This window comes from Myxine glutinosa, chromosome 1 (assembly GCF_964187855.1).
Source record: "Myxine glutinosa chromosome 1, kmMyxGlut1.1, whole genome shotgun sequence".
Classification (NCBI taxonomy): Eukaryota; Metazoa; Chordata; class Myxini; order Myxiniformes; family Myxinidae; genus Myxine; species Myxine glutinosa.
Window position 1 is genome coordinate 289,241,167 of NC_136261.1, and position 19,772 is coordinate 289,260,938.

Consider the following 19,772-nt stretch of genomic DNA (forward strand, 5'->3'; position numbering starts at 1 on the left):
GACGATGATGATTACGATGACAATGATGATGACGACGATGACAATGATGTTGACAATGTTGATGACGACGACAATGGTGATGACAATGATGATCATGACGATGGCGATGACAATGATGATGATGACGATGATGATGGCGATTGCAATGATGATAACGATGCTGATGATTACGACGACGATGATGACGACGATGGCGATGACAATGACGATGGTGATGATGATGGTGATGATGATGGTGATGATGATGATGACGTATTCTAAATTGTTTATATTAAATCAGTTTCGGTTTTGATTTTGAGCCTTCACCTCTAACCAATGGCAATAATCGACTGTAAGAGCGCGGGAAATTTCGATCACGTTTAAATAATGCTTTTCTGCAGAGGTTCAAGTCTGGATGGGAAAAAGCTCAGGGAACCCAGGTTCAAGATTCAATTCCCATATACTAACGTAACCGTATAACGATGTGTCCATTGTCTACCAATGTCTATGAAATTCAGGTAAAAGTGCATCAATGTTTTTGTGCTGCACGCGACGTCGCGACGTATCTTAGATCAATGTAAAAATGTATATATTATTTAGGAATCGCGCATTCCTATTTTTGAGGACAATTCGATTACAAATTCAGGAAAAGGAAGAAGCAAGCTCCCGAGGAAATGCCTCACTCGTGGAGCGCACAAAGGTACACCAGGTTGTGTCTTACACAGCACGCATCCTCAGTCCCTCACATGATCCACTCGGAGATGCTTATTCGCAAACAAATTAAAAACGAAGGTACACTTGTGTTAAAATGGTCCAGAAAAAGTAATCAAAAAAAGAAGAAAAAAAAAAGAAAAAAAACCCCCCGAAACAGGAAGTCGTTATCAAGATCTTTTAGAACGCCGAGGCCATTGGTTGGCGCGTTAAATTCTAATTGGTAATTGGTTCTTGCGTCTGACCAATGACGCCCCGAATGCTCTTTCTCCTCTCCCGAGTCTCCGCCCCCAAGCACCGGTGGGCGGGCATTGAAAGCGGCGCGCGCCGCCCGGACGATGCCCAGTTACGTGTTTAGACAGCGGTCGCTTCCTTTGTGAGGAGAATCCCTGGTCTGGTGTCATTCTGGCGGCCGCGGCTCCTCTCCTGCTATAACGAGGTCGCACGTCGTCGTCGGCGCGTCCGCCGTGGCCTCGTCTCTTCGACTGTGAGTGCTGCCGCCGCGCTCGTCCGACCCACGCTTATGTGAATATCCGAGCTCAGGATCAAGGTGATGTTCCCACCTGGTGTGAGCACGTCCAACAAACACCGGCGCTTGCTGGATTCGGCGACCGCTGACATTTACGGGCGCATTTTGTGCGAAAGCGCCACCATTGCTCGCTCGATAACATTAACTTGCGCTGTACGACCACTTCTATTCCGTGCATTCGTTTATATACATTTCTTGACAAGTGCAAGTATAGCCGTTGCTATTTCGATGTCATTATATATATATATATATATATATATATATATATATATATATATAGGCCTACATATGTTGGTGCAAGGTATTGATGTTATTCTTCGTTCCTAATTTCGAGATTCTCATGTTGCAAAGTGTACAAGACTTTCCTCAATTGTAGGAAGTTAGAAGCTTGCTTTGTGTTCAGGAAAAATATCAATGGCTTTTAACTATGCAGGTAACTTTTTCACCTGTATGGATCCCATTACGTGCAGAAAATGGTGTAATTCCCTGCCCTCCCTTTTGTTACTGCCATATGTCACATATATTTACAACACTTAGTGTTCTTCTTGGCTAATAATTACCTTTAAACACGTGTATGTATGTATATATATATACATTAAGACAACTATTATAGACCCCACAAACCCTGTTAGAACCCTTTATTTTAAACACGTGTGCAATGTAATGTGTATATTTTATACATACACACACATGTTTAAAATAGGAGTGTATAGGTATGTTTGTGTGTACCGCTGCAATGCTTACCTGGATCTTTACCGCACACCACCAGGCCAAGTATGGAGCGTGGGCAGACGACTCGCCTGGCAGTGAAACGTCATCAACACAAGCATAATCTGAAGCACCGTTATGAGTTTCTGGAGACCCTGGGTAAAGGCACGTACGGCAAGGTGAAAAAGGCACTGGAGAGGAGCACCGGGAGAATGGTAAGGGGCGTGTGAGGGTGCCATGCTCTCCGCTGGACCTTCAGGAGGATCTGTTGTATTAATTAATTGATTTGTTTATTGATTAAATTCATGCAAATAGAGTTCAGGAGTTTGTAAGCTTCTTGGAACCCCTCCCATCTGGTTTCTTCTCCTCCGCATAACCACATTGCCATCCACGTTCTGACTCCATTAGCTTAATTGTTGCGCAATCCTTGAGTAACCTGTGGGTTTCTATCGATTGTGTTCACTTGCATGATCAGCTGTGGCTGTTTATCGTCTTGCATGTTAAAAGCTGTGCACATCTTGGAGATCTCAACAGAATAATACTGTGGACCACGACTCATAACTTTTTTTTTTTTTTTTTTAAATAATAGTTTATATTCATAGTTGTACTATTTAGTTTTAAAGTTCATATTAATACTAACTCAAGCAAACGATCATCTTGTAGGCAAGATGGTTGATTGCATGCTCAAGCAAACAAGCCCTTTTGTGCTGCTCGTAAAGCATGTGGGACACAGCATGAATGCCATGGGGAAGCAAATTAAAAAAAAAATGTAACTGACGAAGAAAGAAAAGGCAATGATAGGAATAGAGGGGAATAAGAGAGAGGAGAGTGGGGACAATGGAGAGGAGAGTGGGGACAATGGAGAGGAGAGTGGGGACAATGGAGAGGAGAGTGGGGACAATGGAGAGGAGAGTGGGGACAATGGAGAGGAGAGTGGGGACAATGGAGAGGAGAGTGGGGACAATGGAGAGGAGAGTGGGGACAATGGAGAGGAGAGTGGGGACAATGGAGAGGAGAGTGGGGACAATGGAGAGGAGAGTGGGGACAATGGAGAGGAGAGTGGGGACAATGGAGAGGAGAGTGGGGACAATGGAGAGGAGAGTGGGGACAATGGAGAGGAGAGTGGGGACAATGGAGAGGAGAGTGGGGACAATGGAGAGGAGAGTGGGGACAATGGAGAGGAGAGTGGGGACAATGGAGAGGAGAGTGGGGACAATGGAGAGGAGAGTGGGGACAATGGAGAGGAGAGTGGGGACAATGGAGAGGAGAGTGGGGACAATGGAGAGGAGAGTGGGGACAATGGAGAGGAGAGTGGGGACAATGGAGAGGAGAGTGGGGACAATGGAGAGGAGAGTGGGGACAATGGAGAGGAGAGTGGGGACAATGGAGAGGAGAGTGGGGACAATGGAGAGGAGAGTGGGGACAATGGAGAGGAGAGTGGGGACAATGGAGAGGAGAGTGGGGACAATGGAGAGGAGAGTGGGGACAATGGAGAGGAGAGTGGGGACAATGGAGAGGAGAGTGGGGACAATGGAGAGGAGAGTGGGGACAATGGAGAGGAGAGTGGGGACAATGGAGAGGAGAGTGGGGACAATGGAGAGGAGAGTGGGGACAATGGAGAGGAGAGTGGGGACAATGGAGAGGAGAGTGGGGACAATGGAGAGGAGAGTGGGGACAATGGAGAGGAGAGTGGGGACAATGGAGAGGAGAGTGGGGACAATGGAGAGGAGAGTGGGGACAATGGAGAGGAGAGTGGGGACAATGGAGAGGAGAGTGGGGACAATGGAGAGGAGAGTGGGGACAATGGAGAGGAGAGTGGGGACAATGGAGAGGAGAGTGGGGACAATGGAGAGGAGAGTGGGGACAATGGAGAGGAGAGTGGGGACAATGGAGAGGAGAGTGGGGACAATGGAGAGGAGAGTGGGGACAATGGAGAGGAGAGTGGGGACAATGGAGAGGAGAGTGGGGACAATGGAGAGGAGAGTGGGGACAATGGAGAGGAGAGTGGGGACAATGGAGAGGAGAGTGGGGACAATGGAGAGGAGAGTGGGGACAATGGAGAGGAGAGTGGGGACAATGGAGAGGAGAGTGGGGACAATGGAGAGGAGAGTGGGGACAATGGAGAGGAGAGTGGGGACAATGGAGAGGAGAGTGGGGACAATGGAGAGGAGAGTGGGGACAATGGAGAGGAGAGTGGGGACAATGGAGAGGAGAGTGGGGACAATGGAGAGGAGAGTGGGGACAATGGAGAGGAGAGTGGGGACAATGGAGAGGAGAGTGGGGACAATGGAGAGGAGAGTGGGGACAATGGAGAGGAGAGTGGGGACAATGGAGAGGAGAGTGGGGACAATGGAGAGGAGAGTGGGGACAATGGAGAGGAGAGTGGGGACAATGGAGAGGAGAGTGGGGACAATGGAGAGGAGAGTGGGGACAATGGAGAGGAGAGTGGGGACAATGGAGAGGAGAGTGGGGACAATGGAGAGGAGAGTGGGGACAATGGAGAGGAGAGTGGGGACAATGGAGAGGAGAGTGGGGACAATGGAGAGGAGAGTGGGGACAATGGAGAGGAGAGTGGGGACAATGGAGAGGAGAGTGGGGACAATGGAGAGGAGAGTGGGGACAATGGAGAGGAGAGTGGGGACAATGGAGAGGAGAGTGGGGACAATGGAGAGGAGAGTGGGGACAATGGAGAGGAGAGTGGGGACAATGGAGAGGAGAGTGGGGACAATGGAGAGGAGAGTGGGGACAATGGAGAGGAGAGTGGGGACAATGGAGAGGAGAGTGGGGACAATGGAGAGGAGAGTGGGGACAATGGAGAGGAGAGTGGGGACAATGGAGAGGAGAGTGGGGACAATGGAGAGGAGAGTGGGGACAATGGAGAGGAGAGTGGGGACAATGGAGAGGAGAGTGGGGACAATGGAGAGGAGAGTGGGGACAATGGAGAGGAGAGTGGGGACAATGGAGAGGAGAGTGGGGACAATGGAGAGGAGAGTGGGGACAATGGAGAGGAGAGTGGGGACAATGGAGAGGAGAGTGGGGACAATGGAGAGGAGAGTGGGGACAATGGAGAGGAGAGTGGGGACAATGGAGAGGAGAGTGGGGACAATGGAGAGGAGAGTGGGGACAATGGAGAGGAGAGTGGGGACAATGGAGAGGAGAGTGGGGACAATGGAGAGGAGAGTGGGGACAATGGAGAGGAGAGTGGGGACAATGGAGAGGAGAGTGGGGACAATGGAGAGGAGAGTGGGGACAATGGAGAGGAGAGTGGGGACAATGGAGAGGAGAGTGGGGACAATGGAGAGGAGAGTGGGGACAATGGAGAGGAGAGTGGGGACAATGGAGAGGAGAGTGGGGACAATGGAGAGGAGAGTGGGGACAATGGAGAGGAGAGTGGGGACAATGGAGAGGAGAGTGGGGACAACGGAGAGGAGAGTGGGGACAACGGAGAGGAGAGTGGGGACAACGGAGAGGAGAGTGGGGACAACGGAGAGGAGAGTGGGGACAACGGAGAGGAGAGTGGGGACAACGGAGAGGAGAGTGGGGACAACGGAGAGGAGAGTGGGGACAACGGAGAGGAGAGTGGGGACAACGGAGAGGAGAGTGGGGACAACGGAGAGGAGAGTGGGGACAACGGAGAGGAGAGCGGGGACAACGGAGAGGAGAGCGGGGACAACGGAGAGGAGAGCGGGGACAACGGAGAGGAGAGCGGGGACAACGGAGAGGAGAGCGGGGACAACGGAGAGGAGAGCGGGGACAACGGAGAGGAGAGCGGGGACAACGGAGAGGAGAGCGGGGACAACGGAGAGGAGAGCGGGGACAACGGAGAGGAGAGCGGGGACAACGGAGAGGAGAGCGGGGACAACGGAGAGGAGAGCGGCGACAACGGAGAGGAGAGCGGCGACAACGGAGAGGAGAGCGGCGACAACGGAGAGGAGAGCGGCGACAACGGAGAGGAGAGCGGCGACAACGGAGAGGAGAGCGGCGACAACGGAGAGGAGAGCGGCGACAACGGAGAGGAGAGCGGCGACAACGGAGAGGAGAGCGGCGACAACGGAGAGGAGAGCGGCGACAACGGAGAGGAGAGCGGCGACAACGGAGAGGAGAGCGGCGACAACGGAGAGGAGAGCGGCGACAACGGAGAGGAGAGCGGCGACAACGGAGAGGAGAGCGGCGACAACGGAGAGGAGAGCGGCGACAACGGAGAGGAGAGCGGCGACAACGGAGAGGAGAGCGGCGACAACGGAGAGGAGAGCGGCGACAACGGAGAGGAGAGCGGCGACAACGGAGAGGAGAGCGGCGACAACGGAGAGGAGAGCGGCGACAACGGAGAGGAGAGTGGAGATTCTTGAAGTCTACAGAAAAACACACACAACACAACAGGCATTTTAAGGCCATTTTCCCTGCTGGAGCGAGGGTTAGCCTAAAGTCTACAGAAAAACATGGAACAATAAATGTCACAGTGAGATAATTGTATTTTGCATCCCCTGAATAACATTAGTTCATAATGCATGGATGAACCACTCACCTGGAAGAAACATTATTTGCCTATCATAATACGAATGGTTGCAGCAGACATATTAATGCCCATGTGTACACTTTGACGCGTGCCTTTATCTTGTATTTGCGTCCTACTTTGTGAGTTTGTGTTTGTGTTTAAACAAATGAAATGACAGACTGTTGAAACTTGGTGAACTTGCACTGCATAGGGCAAATCTCCCTTTGGAAGCTCACCGTTCATTAAACCTTATGGTGCTGCCACGCCTGTTTTAGACTAGGAAAATATCCTAATGAGACACAGGGATCAAACCTACACTGGACTATGCAGGCATTTTGAAATTTCATCAAGTACCCACGCTGAGATCTGTACTGCCATTTATCCATGAAGAACAACTATCTTACACTTCCTCTATCCTCTAAATTATTGTATGCTTCATAATGCAATGCCCCCTGCTGACACCTTCCCAGAACTTTGTCGGATCAAGGAACAACACTTTTCTTTTTTTTTCATCGTGATCTAAGACTCGATTATGGAGGAACTTGTATATGTATCACATTCCGAGCAAAGACGTGAGTAGGCATCGGTGTACGTTTTGTCAGGCGTCGGGTTGGCCTGCTCGTGGTCCCATCTGAACCCCCGGGTTCATCAAACATGAATTGCAAGGACCTTAGTAACAACATCCAAACACACGTGGTATAAGGGATTTTAACCTGGGCCTGATGAGCCAGGGGGTTCAGATGGGAACATAGCAGGCAATCCGACACCTGACAAAAGAGGGAATATGAAATCGATAACGAGCAGGTGACGGGAAAAGGTTGAAAAGATGAGTACATAATGTAAAAATATAATGGACGGGTTTCGTCTTTTGTGTTGCTGGCATGGTTGTTCCTTTTCTTTAAGCAAGACAAATAGCACGTTATTTTGTGGTCGTGTTTCCATTTATTACTACTTCTTCTTTTTCTTAAGCTGCTGGAAGTGAATTTTCTCTCTATATTCCAGTTTTCCGTCAATTTTTGCTCAACTGAAAATTCTTTGCTGGGGGCCTGCAGGGGAGCTTGTGCAACAAAAGTAATGGTTCGAGTATACACAATACAGGAACTTATGAATAAATAGGACCAGATGATCAGATGATGTGTCATTAAGTGTGGTGAGTTGGGAAAGTGATGTTTCGAATTGTAAATATTAATTTGATCATCATGTTGTTGCTGCATTAAAAAGACAAATAGTGTTATTTTTGTACATGTGTTAGCATTTACTGTGTTTGTATAACATGGATCGAAGGAAGTCTTTTCTCTCGCTCTCGCTCTCTCTCTCTCTCTCTCGCTCTCTCTCTCTCTCTCTCTCTCTCTCTCTCTCTCTCTCTCTCTCTCTCTCTCTCTCTCTCTCTCTCTCTCTCTCTCTCTCTCTCTCTCTCTCTCTCTCTCTCCCTCCACATGTGAGTTATTTGGTGTGTTTTGTTGTTGTGGCGTTTTACACCCCGCTAACATATTTATATTTTTATTATTACAGTCCTGTCGAGTCTGAGAATTTCTATTCTTGTCGACTTTGTGAAGTGCTTTGCTTGTGCCAAACATGGTATGACGTTTGTGCAAACTTTGGCATACAATGCGAAGCGGTTTGTCTTGGTATGTCGAGCTTGCTGAAGTCGACTAGCTGCTCGTAGTGACGGCACAAGGTTACTGTCTACACGCATTCTGCTACACCCTGCAGTCTCGTGGATATCCACAGATAACTACAGAGCAACAACAATCTTCAAAGAGATACAACAGTTATTTAAGGTCATGATGGAGGCAATTATGAATAATTGCAAAAAAAAAAAAAAAAGTGGAACTTAAAATAAGTAGAGAGTTCATAGAACACCTTACCCCGTGCAGTCTTGAGAGAGAGAAAAAAAGGACATGGGCCAAAAAAAAAAGGACATGGGCGGGGCTTATGAGCGGCAAATTTGATTGGTCGAGATTATGTAAAATGCTCAAGTACTGCTAAACGTAAGGGTTTTGAAAGTGCCAAAAGGTGATTTGTGTTCCAGTGTTCAGATATATAATTCAATTGAAATCATAAAATTAATATTTTAAAGGTAGTGGAAGAAGAAAATTCCGGAAGTCTCCCGCTGTTGATGCAGCATCTTTTGCACCATCTTATTTAACACATTCTATTAGTTCTTCATGCCTGTTGCTCGTGTCCTTTTTAACGTCCTTAAAAACAGAGTAAGTTTCCTGTTTGGAAAGATTTTCAACTTTGTTTGACTGCCAGACAGGCTAAAAAGATTACCTTACTTCTCTCCGCATGTGTGCTTCGGGCAAGATGCCAAACATTTTGCAAATTTCAGAGCCAAAGTACTGCTAAACTGCAGGTTACTTTTCCGATTCCTGTTCAAAATATAATGTTCAATTGAAATGAAGTTGTTCCTCAGTCATAAGCTGACATTTGTGGACAGACAGACAAAGTGAACAAATCGCTTTACCCTGATTTTTGCTTCACATGCACAGGGTAACAAATGTCAGTTTTAGAGATTATTTTCTTCTTCTTCTTCTTCTTCTTCCAAATTTAATATTTCTCAGATCCTCAAGTCAAAAATATTGTGTGTTTTGATGTGACCTTGTGCGTGATGTTTTGACTTCAGTATTCCAATAGTGGAAAATTTCCACTGGAAATGCTCTGAATGTTGTTTATTTTAAGGCTTCCATAGGACAGCTTGACAATATTTGTCTTTAGTCCTGGATCTGATTGCTATCTGAATTTGATCCGAATTGAACTGCCCTTTAGTGCAGTGCAGGTAGGTAAGTTGGTCGAGTGGTAAGGATGCTGGGTGGTCATCCCAGACGTTGTGGCTTCAAAGCTTGTGCCCCAAGGATTTGGTCATCCCAGATTCTCAACTTCTGGGAACTGAACAAGCCCTAGGAGAGTTAGCATGTTACTATGAGGTTGCCAATGAAACCCTGCAGGCTTACTTATGATTTTCAGGAAGGAGGTAAACTTTGTGCCCAAGCTCATTTGGCATCTGGTATATATTTGGAAGCAGTCCCCGGCACTATGTGGTTCATTCTTAAATGCCATCATCATAACTTGACATGGGCACTCAATGGCCACCTAAGAAAAGGACAGGACTTTTTCCAACATCCCCCTAATTTAATATTAAAACGAAATCCCATTGTGGAAATTCAATTGCCCACATCGCCATTTTGGAATACACTGTTTTCAGAGAGAATGCTGAATGTATGCCCTTCACCTCCATATCCTTTGCTAGTTTTTGAACCTGCTGTCCTTTGTCGTTCAACTCCTCCATGAGCCTAGACCAGACCATTGTATATATAAAGCGACTGATTCATTTGCTGGGAATGAGGACTCTATATATGCCTGGTATATATCTGCCTTAGTGAGCTCGAGAAACTCCATGTGGTGAGCATCCAACATGACTTGTAAGAACAGAAGCCGGGCTTCAATCCATGCATCTCACTGCCAATAAAGTAACATCCGTCTTATCTGGCATAAGCGATTCATAAATCAAAGATAACATTTGCTTGAGACATTCAGAGGACAATTGAGCTAATCAGCCAGGCTTGAATTTCTACACCTTATTTGATGAAAGCACTTCCTGCTGTGTAACTGTTCAGTGGCCCATAATGCACAAACCTTTGCCTTGTGTTGGTTTTAAACATTACAAGTTTCACGAGTGGTCATAGTGAAAAGAGTGTGCAGTCTCTGCCATTTAAGGTAATAGCCGAAGTTGAAATGGCGATTGTGCTCGCCTGAAAACTCCCAGAGCATTGCATAAAAGCTGTATGAGACTGCAAGTGCTGACTGCATTTTGATTACAACGATTTGATTTCGGCTTTGAGCTCACACCCGAAAACAGGCCGGAGAATGCGATCCATATGTAGGCCCGGTCCCCTTTCTACGTGGGGTTATCCCTCTGGCTTTTATACATGGTGTTTTGCCTGCCGGCCTGCCCGCTCTGATGTACTTCAAAAGCGGTGCAGCTCACTCGCTGTCCTGGCTGTTGCATCTGCTGTTTCCATCTTTGAACCACAAGTACCAGCTGTGCCAAAAATCTTCTGAGGCCTTGCAAAGGCCAACAGATGAGGGGGAGCTCTGAAAAGAGTTATTGCAACTTGGAAAAGGTTTTTTTTATGGCCAAAAAATGGAATCTCATTTGACATTTGCTTTTGGGTGTGTATTTTTAAACTTCTTTGAATAATTATATTTTTGGGGTGATAATTAATAGTTGTGACGTTGTCAAACATTTTTAAGGTTCTTCCTAGCATAGCAGTAATACCTATGGCATATTGGTTTGACGAGATCGCTGGAAAACAGTCTGGATGCCCATGGCAATGTGTTACAGCAGAATTTGAGCACTCCACGGCTCCGGAGGGTGACTGACCTGTTGCTACAGGGTGGTCTACGGGGATCGCAGGCAGTGATGAGTCAAGCCCATGCTTTATGGGACTTGTGCCATCAAAGAATATGCAGGACAAATGTTCTGTATTTAAGTGGTTAGAAGTAGAGATTTTATAATTCTTGAAATTTTGAAAGTGCATCCGGTCTGAATGTGAGACATCAGCAGTTCGTACCTCGGCTGAGTCCTACAAAAAAAAGGCTTTCTTGCTTAATGCTCAGCACTTAAAGGATAGAACATGGACGAACCCTATAGGTCGGTATCGGGAAGGAGGAAATTTCTCCTTCATTTCCTGAGGGTACAGCAACATCACGAGGATCATAAGAATGGTGTCACCGGTACCCGGACCAACCCCGCAAGTCTCGTCACTTCATCCAAGCTCGGTGGCTGTGTTTTTGTGATGTCAAGTCCAGTATTATCTCACGTCTATGTCTGCATGTTTTTGCATGATTTGTGTTGCACCTCCTCGACGAGTTTTAGACCTATCAAAAATAAGGTGTACTTTTTAAATTGCATATAATTACCTTGAGGCATGGATAATAACGACAGGAGACTTGTTAAAATGAACGGTATTTGAGATGAATGTCGATGAAATAATTACATAAATAAAGAAATTGTAATTATTCTTTGTGATTTTGACAATTTTTCTCATTCTATTTGTTTCAGCGTGAGTCTAGAGTACTTGACACTTTAAATGATCAGTGTAAATTAAAAAAAAAAGAAGACTTCCAAAGACACTTATGACCATCATGTATGAGGAACACCCTGTGAAGATTGCGCTTTATGGGTGACGATATAATAAATGGCCTGAACTGAAAATAGAAGTGAATAGTAAGCTCAGGTCATCGGATGTTTTATGTGTTTAAATGAAACAAGTGCAACATCCTTTTGAGAGTGGAACAAGAAATGCGGTTTCTTTTTTTTCTTAAAAAATAAGGGGCTGCTGACGTCATGTGGTACCGTGTACTAACTAGTAAGTGGTTATTTCTAATGAATAGTCTTTTTGTTCAAAAGAAAGCAGTTTCTATTCATGCTAAAGTGAGATTTCATTTGGTGGCTGTTTATAAACGGCTTAAATGTTGAAAGGACTTAGATTTGTAAGGATGAGTGTGGAATGTCCATCTTGGCATGGTATTTAAGAGGAAGGAAGGGGGGCAGGGATGAGTTTGGTGACAGCTTTGGGGGAGCTCGTGCATACATTGGTGAATCCGGGTCGAGAACAATCGATAGCCGCCAGCCACCGTGTCTGATGTGGTGCCCAGCTCTGCCCTTTGATGTCATGAACTGCAAATAACGCAAATTGCTTCCCGGTGCTCTGGGTTTGCTCTGAGGAGAGAACACGATGCCTGGCATGCTAGGTATTCGGCCTAAACAGAGGGGAGCATGGCAGGTTATTTTTTTTTTTTGCTTTATTTGATCGAACAATGATGTCTCGGGCCCCCCACCCCCCTTGAGCAGAGACAGTTTACTCTGGCTGGAGCGGTGCATTGATGGGAGGTTAAAGATTACCGCACAGCATGGTGGTGTGAGGCTGAGGCGCAGGGGCGTGTTGCGTTATGGCTCAATGGGGGAGATGAACAAAGGGAGGCAAACAGCTCCAGAAACCATCACCAACCCCCAACCCATCCTGGGCATGTCCATTTCCCACATGTGATACCAGCCTGGGAAGTATCTGTTCCTACATCCCTAAACAACTGTTTAAAGCCTCAGAGTGCTTAAAGAAAGGCGTCTTGCACAGATGTTGCAGGGTCGGTTTGTTGGCAGACAGAAGGCAGAGCAGACAGACAGGGTTCTTTCACCAACTAGTTCGTCTCAGATGCTGGATTCCGTTAAATATGAGCTGTTTCCAGATGGGACAAAGCTCTCTCTTGAAACAATACTGCATGCACTGGGTAAGGAAATGCGCCATGTATCCTCTTCCGCAAATGGGAATTAGTTGGAGCACGGTTTACCTCCTCGAACAGTGACGTTCAATCCAAGCAAAGATGGTATTGTGAATTGGTCACTCACAAATGAACCAATGAACCTTACCGTTCATATACGTATTTCCCTCTATGTTTATCTAGTTCCCTTCTGTCATTTCCCGTTAGCTCACTCTCCTCCAAAATGTCTTTCCCCCTTTTTCGTGCTTACTGCATGACCCCCTTCCTTCCTTTCCTTATCCTACCTCTTTCTCAGGATTTCCTTTATTAATTTACCACTTCCACCCTCTTCCCCTCCCCCTTGTGTGTGTATGTATGTATGTGTGTGTGTATATATATATATATATATATATATATATATATATATATATATATATATATATATATGTAGATGGCCACTAATGTGATATGACTTGCTGTGCCTCGTCTGCCTGTTTATCATGGCCTACGTGACAACATTGACATTTCGCCCTCTGTTCAGCTAATTCATTAGCCTCAAAACTGTATGAAGTAATCTTTGGATTCTCCAGATCGGATGCGGAGAAGCTTTTGATATGGTGATATAGGTTTGAGATATATGATACAGCACATTTATGGCTGTGGGAATAGACACATTTTGTAAAAGGTCGGTTAGGTCGTATCATTTATTTGTAAATATATATCTGCCAAGACACTTGCTGTTTCGTACCTCATTTCACTCCCTTTGAAATCCATGAGAAGTTCGGTGCGAGCATGATTCACTGCGTATTGCTCACGTGGACCTCAGGAGTTGTTTGTACGTCTTTTTCCCTGGAGGTTACTTTGGCAAGGTCCAGCAACACAAACAAAGTGTTGAAAGACACCTCTGTTTCCTGCTTGCCTTCAGGGAGCTCCTTTGGACATGAGTGAGCTCTGTACAATTGAGCAGCTGCAGTGCTTGCTGCACCGTGCTGCAATTGTTTTATCAGCATGACCCAATTTTCAGGAAACCAACTTTGGATTGATTGCTATTTGCATTCATTAATTTATTTTATGCCAAGGTCTTTCAAAACTTACACACGTTGTTGAGGTCACTTCCTGCTTTTTCTACAAGATGCTTCATTCTGATACTCTTCATTGATCTGGAGTTGTGGTTCTCAACTGGTGATCCATGGTGACTTTTTTCGGTGGGCCACAGGAACATTGTCCATTGAGAATCCAATTGAGAATGTTTGTTGTCTACTCTTTTTTTTTTTTTTTTTGTCATCTTATCTATAATTCCAGTAATCTCTGTGTGTGTGTGTGTGTGTGTGTGTGTGTGTGTGTGTGTGTGTGTGTGTGTGTGTGTGTGTGTGTGTGTGTGTGTGTGTGTGTGTGTGTGTGTGTGTGTGTGTGTTTGTCTGTGACCGCTGTTTCTCGACAACCACGGGTCCGATATACTTGAAACTTGCCAGGTATATTGCTGGGGACCCGAGGATGTGCCTTTTCAAGGTTTGAAATTAATCGGACAAGTAGTTACCGAGCTATGGCGATTTAGCCGTTCGCCGTTCGCTTTGGCGTTGCGAATGGACCAAACCATTTCATGTAAATAGAGGGGGGGGGGGTTCTGTGGTCGTTGCGAATGGACCAAACCATTTCATGTAAATAGAGGGGGGGGATTGTCACCGTACTCGCAAGCCGTTCGCTTTGGACCAAACCATTTCATGTAAATAGAGGGGGGGGATATAATTTTAGATATCTATCTATAATTCCAGTAATCTGTGTGTGTGTGTGTGTGTGTGTGTGTGTGTGTGTGTGTGTGTGTGTGTGTGTGTGTGTGTGTATGTGTGTATGTGTGTATGTCTGTGTGTTTGTCTGTGACCGCTGTTTCTCGACAACCACGGGTCCGATATACTTGAAACTTGCCAGGTATATTGCTGGGGACCCGAGGATGTGCCTTTTCAAGGTTTCATATTAATCAGACAAGTAGTTACCGAGCTATGTCCAAAAAACGATTCAACCAATCAGAGAGCAGCGAGTTATCACGTGTGCCGAACGTGGCGAACAGACTCTGCCTCGGACGGCACATTTGAGAGCGTATTCATTTATTTCACGTTGGCAAACTATGTTGCCGCTATGTTGGCGTTAAACTATGTTTTAAAACTAATTAAAACTAATTTGCGATTCTTTCGCTTTCCTGCGCGTTTGTGCACGCTATGGCGATTTCTTTACCAAACTCCGCAAGCCGTTCGCTTTGGACCAAACCATTTCATGTAAATAGAGGGGGGGGGATTGTCACCGTACTCGCAAGCCGTTCGCTTTGGACCAAACCATTTCATGTAAATAGAGGGGGGGGATATAATTTTAGATATAGATATAGTACGGGCATGCCCTAGTATATATAGTACGGGCATGCCCTAGTCTATCTATAATGCCAGTAATCTCTGTGTGTCTGTCTGTGACCGCTGTTTCTCGACAACCACGGGTCCGTTATACTTGAAACTTGCCAGGTATATTGCTGGGGACCCGAGGATGTGCCTTTTCAAGGTTTCATATTAATCGGACAAGTAGTTAGCGAGCTATGTCCAAAAAACGATTCAACCAATCAGAGAGCAGCGAGCTATCACGTGTGCCGAACGTGGCGAACAGACTCTGCCTCGGACGGCACATTTGAGAGCGTATTCATTTATTTCACGTTGGCAAACTATGTTGGCGTTAAACTATGTTTTACAACTAATTAAAACTAATTTGCGATTCATTCGCTTTCCTGCGCGTTTGTGCACGCTATGGCGATTTCTTTACCAAACTCCGCAAGCCGTTCGCTTTGGACCAAACCATTTCATGTAAATAGAGGGGGGGGATTGTCACCGTACTCGCAAGCCGTTCGCTTTGGACCAAACCATTTCATGTAAATAGAGGGGGGGGGGGATTGTCACCGTACTCGCAAGCCGTTCGCTTTGGACTAAACCATTTCATGTAAATAGAGGGGGGGGGGATTGTCACCGTACTCGCAAGCCGTTCGCTTTGGCTTTGCGAATGGACCAAACCATTTCATGTAAATAGAGGGGGGGGGGGGATATAATTTTAGATATATATATAGTACGGGCATGCCCTAGTATCTCAAAAAGGAGGAGGTCCACAAAAACATTTTGATTGGCCTGATACCTGTGGATTGAAACGAGTTGAGAACCACTGATCTAGAGGAAGACTAGAGAAGATGTGTGTGTGTTTTTGTTTGTGCACGCACATAGTTTGTGTGCCATACCATCCTCCTTGAAAGCAACACAGCAACTGGCAAATAAGTCCTTGGCAAGCAATATACTAGTCTGCCATTGCTTTCCCACTGGAAGTTAATGTAGAAGTCTTGGATTTAGCCAGGGTACCTGCGCACAAAGCTGACCTCTTTTTCTTTATTTATTCCTTTAAAAGGCATCCCAAAGGGACTTTTAACATTCACAAGTGAATGCTGGCATTTGTGACAGCCAACTTAACTTTCCCTCTGCAATGCCCTTGCAGAGAGGACAGAGTGATACACAGACTTAAGTACAGCCAATCCAATAAGTGATGTCCTGGTTTCCTCAAAGGGGAATCACATTTGGCATTACATGCTCCAGTGCTTAGGATTTACAAGTCGCTTTCCTATTTTATCGGAGGTGGGGTGATTGTGAGTGGGATTTGGCGAGCAGGGGTAAATTATTTTCCCCTGAATAAGTCCATGTAGCTTTTGAGGGTTCTGCCTGCCTTCACTGTATGCAATTGTTCTGCAGAGCAGTTAGCATTTGGAGTTTGGCTTGCTTGCTCTGCACGGCAAATGTCAGTGCAATTTGGAAGAGAGCAATTCGCCCAAAAGGATCGCTGGCCGTGTGGGCGGTGGAATATGGTGCAAGGCCCCAGGAGCTGTGTTTATGAACACCCAGATTGTGTCTGCATTGCAATTGGCAGGGCATCGTTTTATTTGTCACTGTTGGCCGAGCTCACATTCACGAGCCCGTAGTTTCACGCATAAATAGCTGGGTGTCGGAGTGTGTTAGAAAAAGAAACAAAGGTGTCCGTGCATTATTGTCGTCCATGCATGCTCGAGTCTCCGCGATGCAAAAGAAACCTGATCCTTTGAAACGGCTTTAAAATCTGCAAACTCGCTACCGGTGGATTTTGGTGCGTTGCATTCCTACTTCTGCAATAGCTGAAGCGATCATGAGACGATTGCTTTGTGTACAATATCCACACATGCCTTTGTTATTAGATTTCCCATATCTTGCGACACATTGCGTTGCCGTTGTATATGCAGCCGTGCAGTTGTGTTTATGGACGGCGAGCATAACAATGTGAAACCGTCCTTAATTGAAGAGATAACTCGGTGGAAAGTATGTGATCCAAACGTAGCTTCCTGGAGACACTCCTTCGCCTGGAATTGTGGCAAAAGAAAGATGGCTTTGCAATGGGAATGAAAAGGGCCTGATGCTTGCAGCGAGACGACGCGCTGCTTTCCGTACGAGTTGGGGAACTGCTCTCGACCTGCTGCGCCAGCAGAAAACGTGCTTCTTGGCTCTGCTTGGTAACGGAAACCCCCCTAGCCTCAGTTTCCACTCGCTGAAGCCAAAGAATGAGGGGCGAAGTCAGGATTTCTGATGGGGTGTTGCCCGTGCCTTACAGACGGGCAGTGTTTCCTTTTCTCCGGAGTGGCAGCACCTTACTTTCAGTCCCTGCATGAAAAGATTCCTTATTTCCCACAGACTTCTCCCTAGCCCTCCTGTGGGAGGCCTGTCAAAACGATTTGCAAAATGTTTCCCAAAACATTGTTGATTATCAACAGCATTCTGCCTCTTTTTTTTTTTTTCATTTTTGAAAAAATGGAAACGGTTGAAGTGGGGGGGGGGGGGTGGGAGTTGTGGTGGGGGTGGTCGGGTTTTATTGCAGTTTATTTACAATCGCTTTGCCCAAAGGCATGTTTGGGCCCATTGCCTTTAAGTCCCTAGTTGTGCAACGGCACATCAACATCACTGGTTTGTTGGTTGGGGCTGTAGGTGGTCTGCTTTTATAGCTTCTTCCTCACACCCCTAGTTAGGTTCCACAAGCAAGTAATTGATTATTTTGGATTGAGGTAAATGACTTGATTTACCACAGCTTAAGCTTTAAGCAAAGGAAGTTTATTATCTTGGCTATTTGCAAAAGATTTTATGGCAGTACCGAACAATACCTTTCTATCTCTTCAGTCTGTGGGAACTAGAGAACTCACCGAGGCTGTCCTGTCATGTTCCCTCTGGAACTTAAGATGGTGCCCCCCTCCTTCCCATCCCCTCTTCCCATCCCCCCCAAATCCTTACACATCATCTGTTCTGGCTTTGTGAACACCTTGTATTCCATTTGTCCTAAGTCTTGTCTATTTTGTCCCCATCTGCATTATCCTCTTCTCTCCATATTTTTTTTCCACCAGTTTTCTTTGGTCACATGGTTAACATATGACCGCTGATGATTCATCGTCCAGCTCATCTATGAACCTCATAGAAGTGACCGGGCCACAAACGATATGCAGTATAACATGATATTTCAAAAAGTTATCCATGAACGGATTCTGATGCAACAAGGTGGATGAGTTGGTTAGGTGACAAGAACAAGCCAATTCAATTTGAGTTCAGGTCCAGATCCAGATCCGGCCTAGCAGTGGGATAAAAAATATAAACTGTTTTGCCTGGCGGAGGTATGCGCTCTACTGAGTGACAGTGACATTCTAGTTTCTTCTGTTGTCGGGGTAAAAGGATTTGATCTAAGCTTACAGATGACCGTGATATTGTTACCGTGGAGATATTTGCTGAGCATTTCCAGATTTATATATATTTTAATATGGGGTATTGGGGTGAGTGGTTGCCTTGCTTTGTGTATTTATTTATTTAGTGATTGTAGGCTCATGGAGGAACTTCTACATGTATCGCATTCTGGTCCAAGACATGAGTTTAAATCGGTGCACTTTTACATGAATTCCACAGATATTCCTCGACAATAGACTAACACATATGGAAGATAATTGGACCCATATTCCCTGCATCGTGAGTAAGGGCTTCAGATCGGATCGCTAACAGGCCAACCTATGTTGGAGCTTTGTTTTACAATGGAATTTTAGGAATCCTCAAGGTATCTCCCACCTGACCAATACCGACGGCTATATCTGGAATCTAATGCATAAAAGCAAGGTCACATTCCCTTGCGTTTGTTCGCCGGCATGGCCATTTGCATGGGGGATTGCAGCTGTCGGGACAATACCTACCACGTTTATTGGCAACTGTTTAAATCGTGTCATTCCCCAAGAAGAATTTTCATTCGTTTATGTGTCTGGATCCATTTTATAAGTTTAAAAATGATTTTAAAACTGCTAACAAGCAGCTTTCCTTTTTTTCCTGTGCTGGCATGTAGGTGGCCGTAAAAACCATTCGCAAGGACAAGGTAAAGGATGAGGCAGACATGGGTCACGTACGACGCGAAATTGAGATCACGTCCTCATTAATCCATCCTCATATCATCAGCATTTATGAAGGTGAGTCTTCGGTGCTGCCGTGTTATATTCACTGAGTGCAAATTTCAGGGAAATGGGGCTCCAGTTTCCCTAGGCCCTAGGGTGTAGATGCTTCATTGTCTGGTATTATTTTCCTGCTTTTTCACATACCTATTGTTTATTAGGGACACTGGGACATGGGATGCAGCGACATGTCCAAGGTGTAGGTTCGAAAATGCAGCACGCCCCTTTCTACAGGGTGGTCTGAAAGTCACTTTACCCCTCCTTGGTAAAGCATTCGTTCTTAAACTATTTTAATATACTGGCTTTATTGCACAGTACTTATAAACATAGGGGCAATACCCCTGGTGCCTCACCTGGTAGAATAAACACTGTACTGCACTGACTAAAGGTATTTTAAACCCATTTCAATGGTTGCTAGAAGACAGGACAGCATGTAGAATCATACTAACATAATCATAAGACTTTAAACAAAAACCCAAAAAATACTTATTTTGGGGCAACCCTCTGCCCCCCTCAACTCCGTATACCTCCTCAGACCCAAATTTATCTAATGCCTTGAACAAACATTGGTACATCACGGG

General features: G+C 45.8%; 1 protein-coding gene across 2 annotated transcripts in view; it reads left to right on the top strand.

The window, feature by feature from the left end:
- The first annotated feature begins 1,027 nt into the window (after positions 1-1,027).
- Positions 1,028-19,772, top strand: part of LOC137438765 (NUAK family SNF1-like kinase 1) — a 37,674-nt gene continuing 18,929 nt past the window's right edge. The window contains exons 1-3 of one of the 2 annotated variants that reach the window (XM_068134110.2): positions 1,028-1,240; positions 1,989-2,142; positions 19,089-19,209. In XM_068134110.2, coding sequence (XP_067990211.1) covers positions 1,996-2,142; positions 19,089-19,209 — 268 coding nt within the window. In that variant the 5' untranslated portion in view covers positions 1,028-1,240; positions 1,989-1,995. The remainder of the gene's footprint in view (positions 1,241-1,988; positions 2,143-19,088; positions 19,210-19,772) is intronic. The other variant, XM_068134101.2, reaches the window with a different exon arrangement.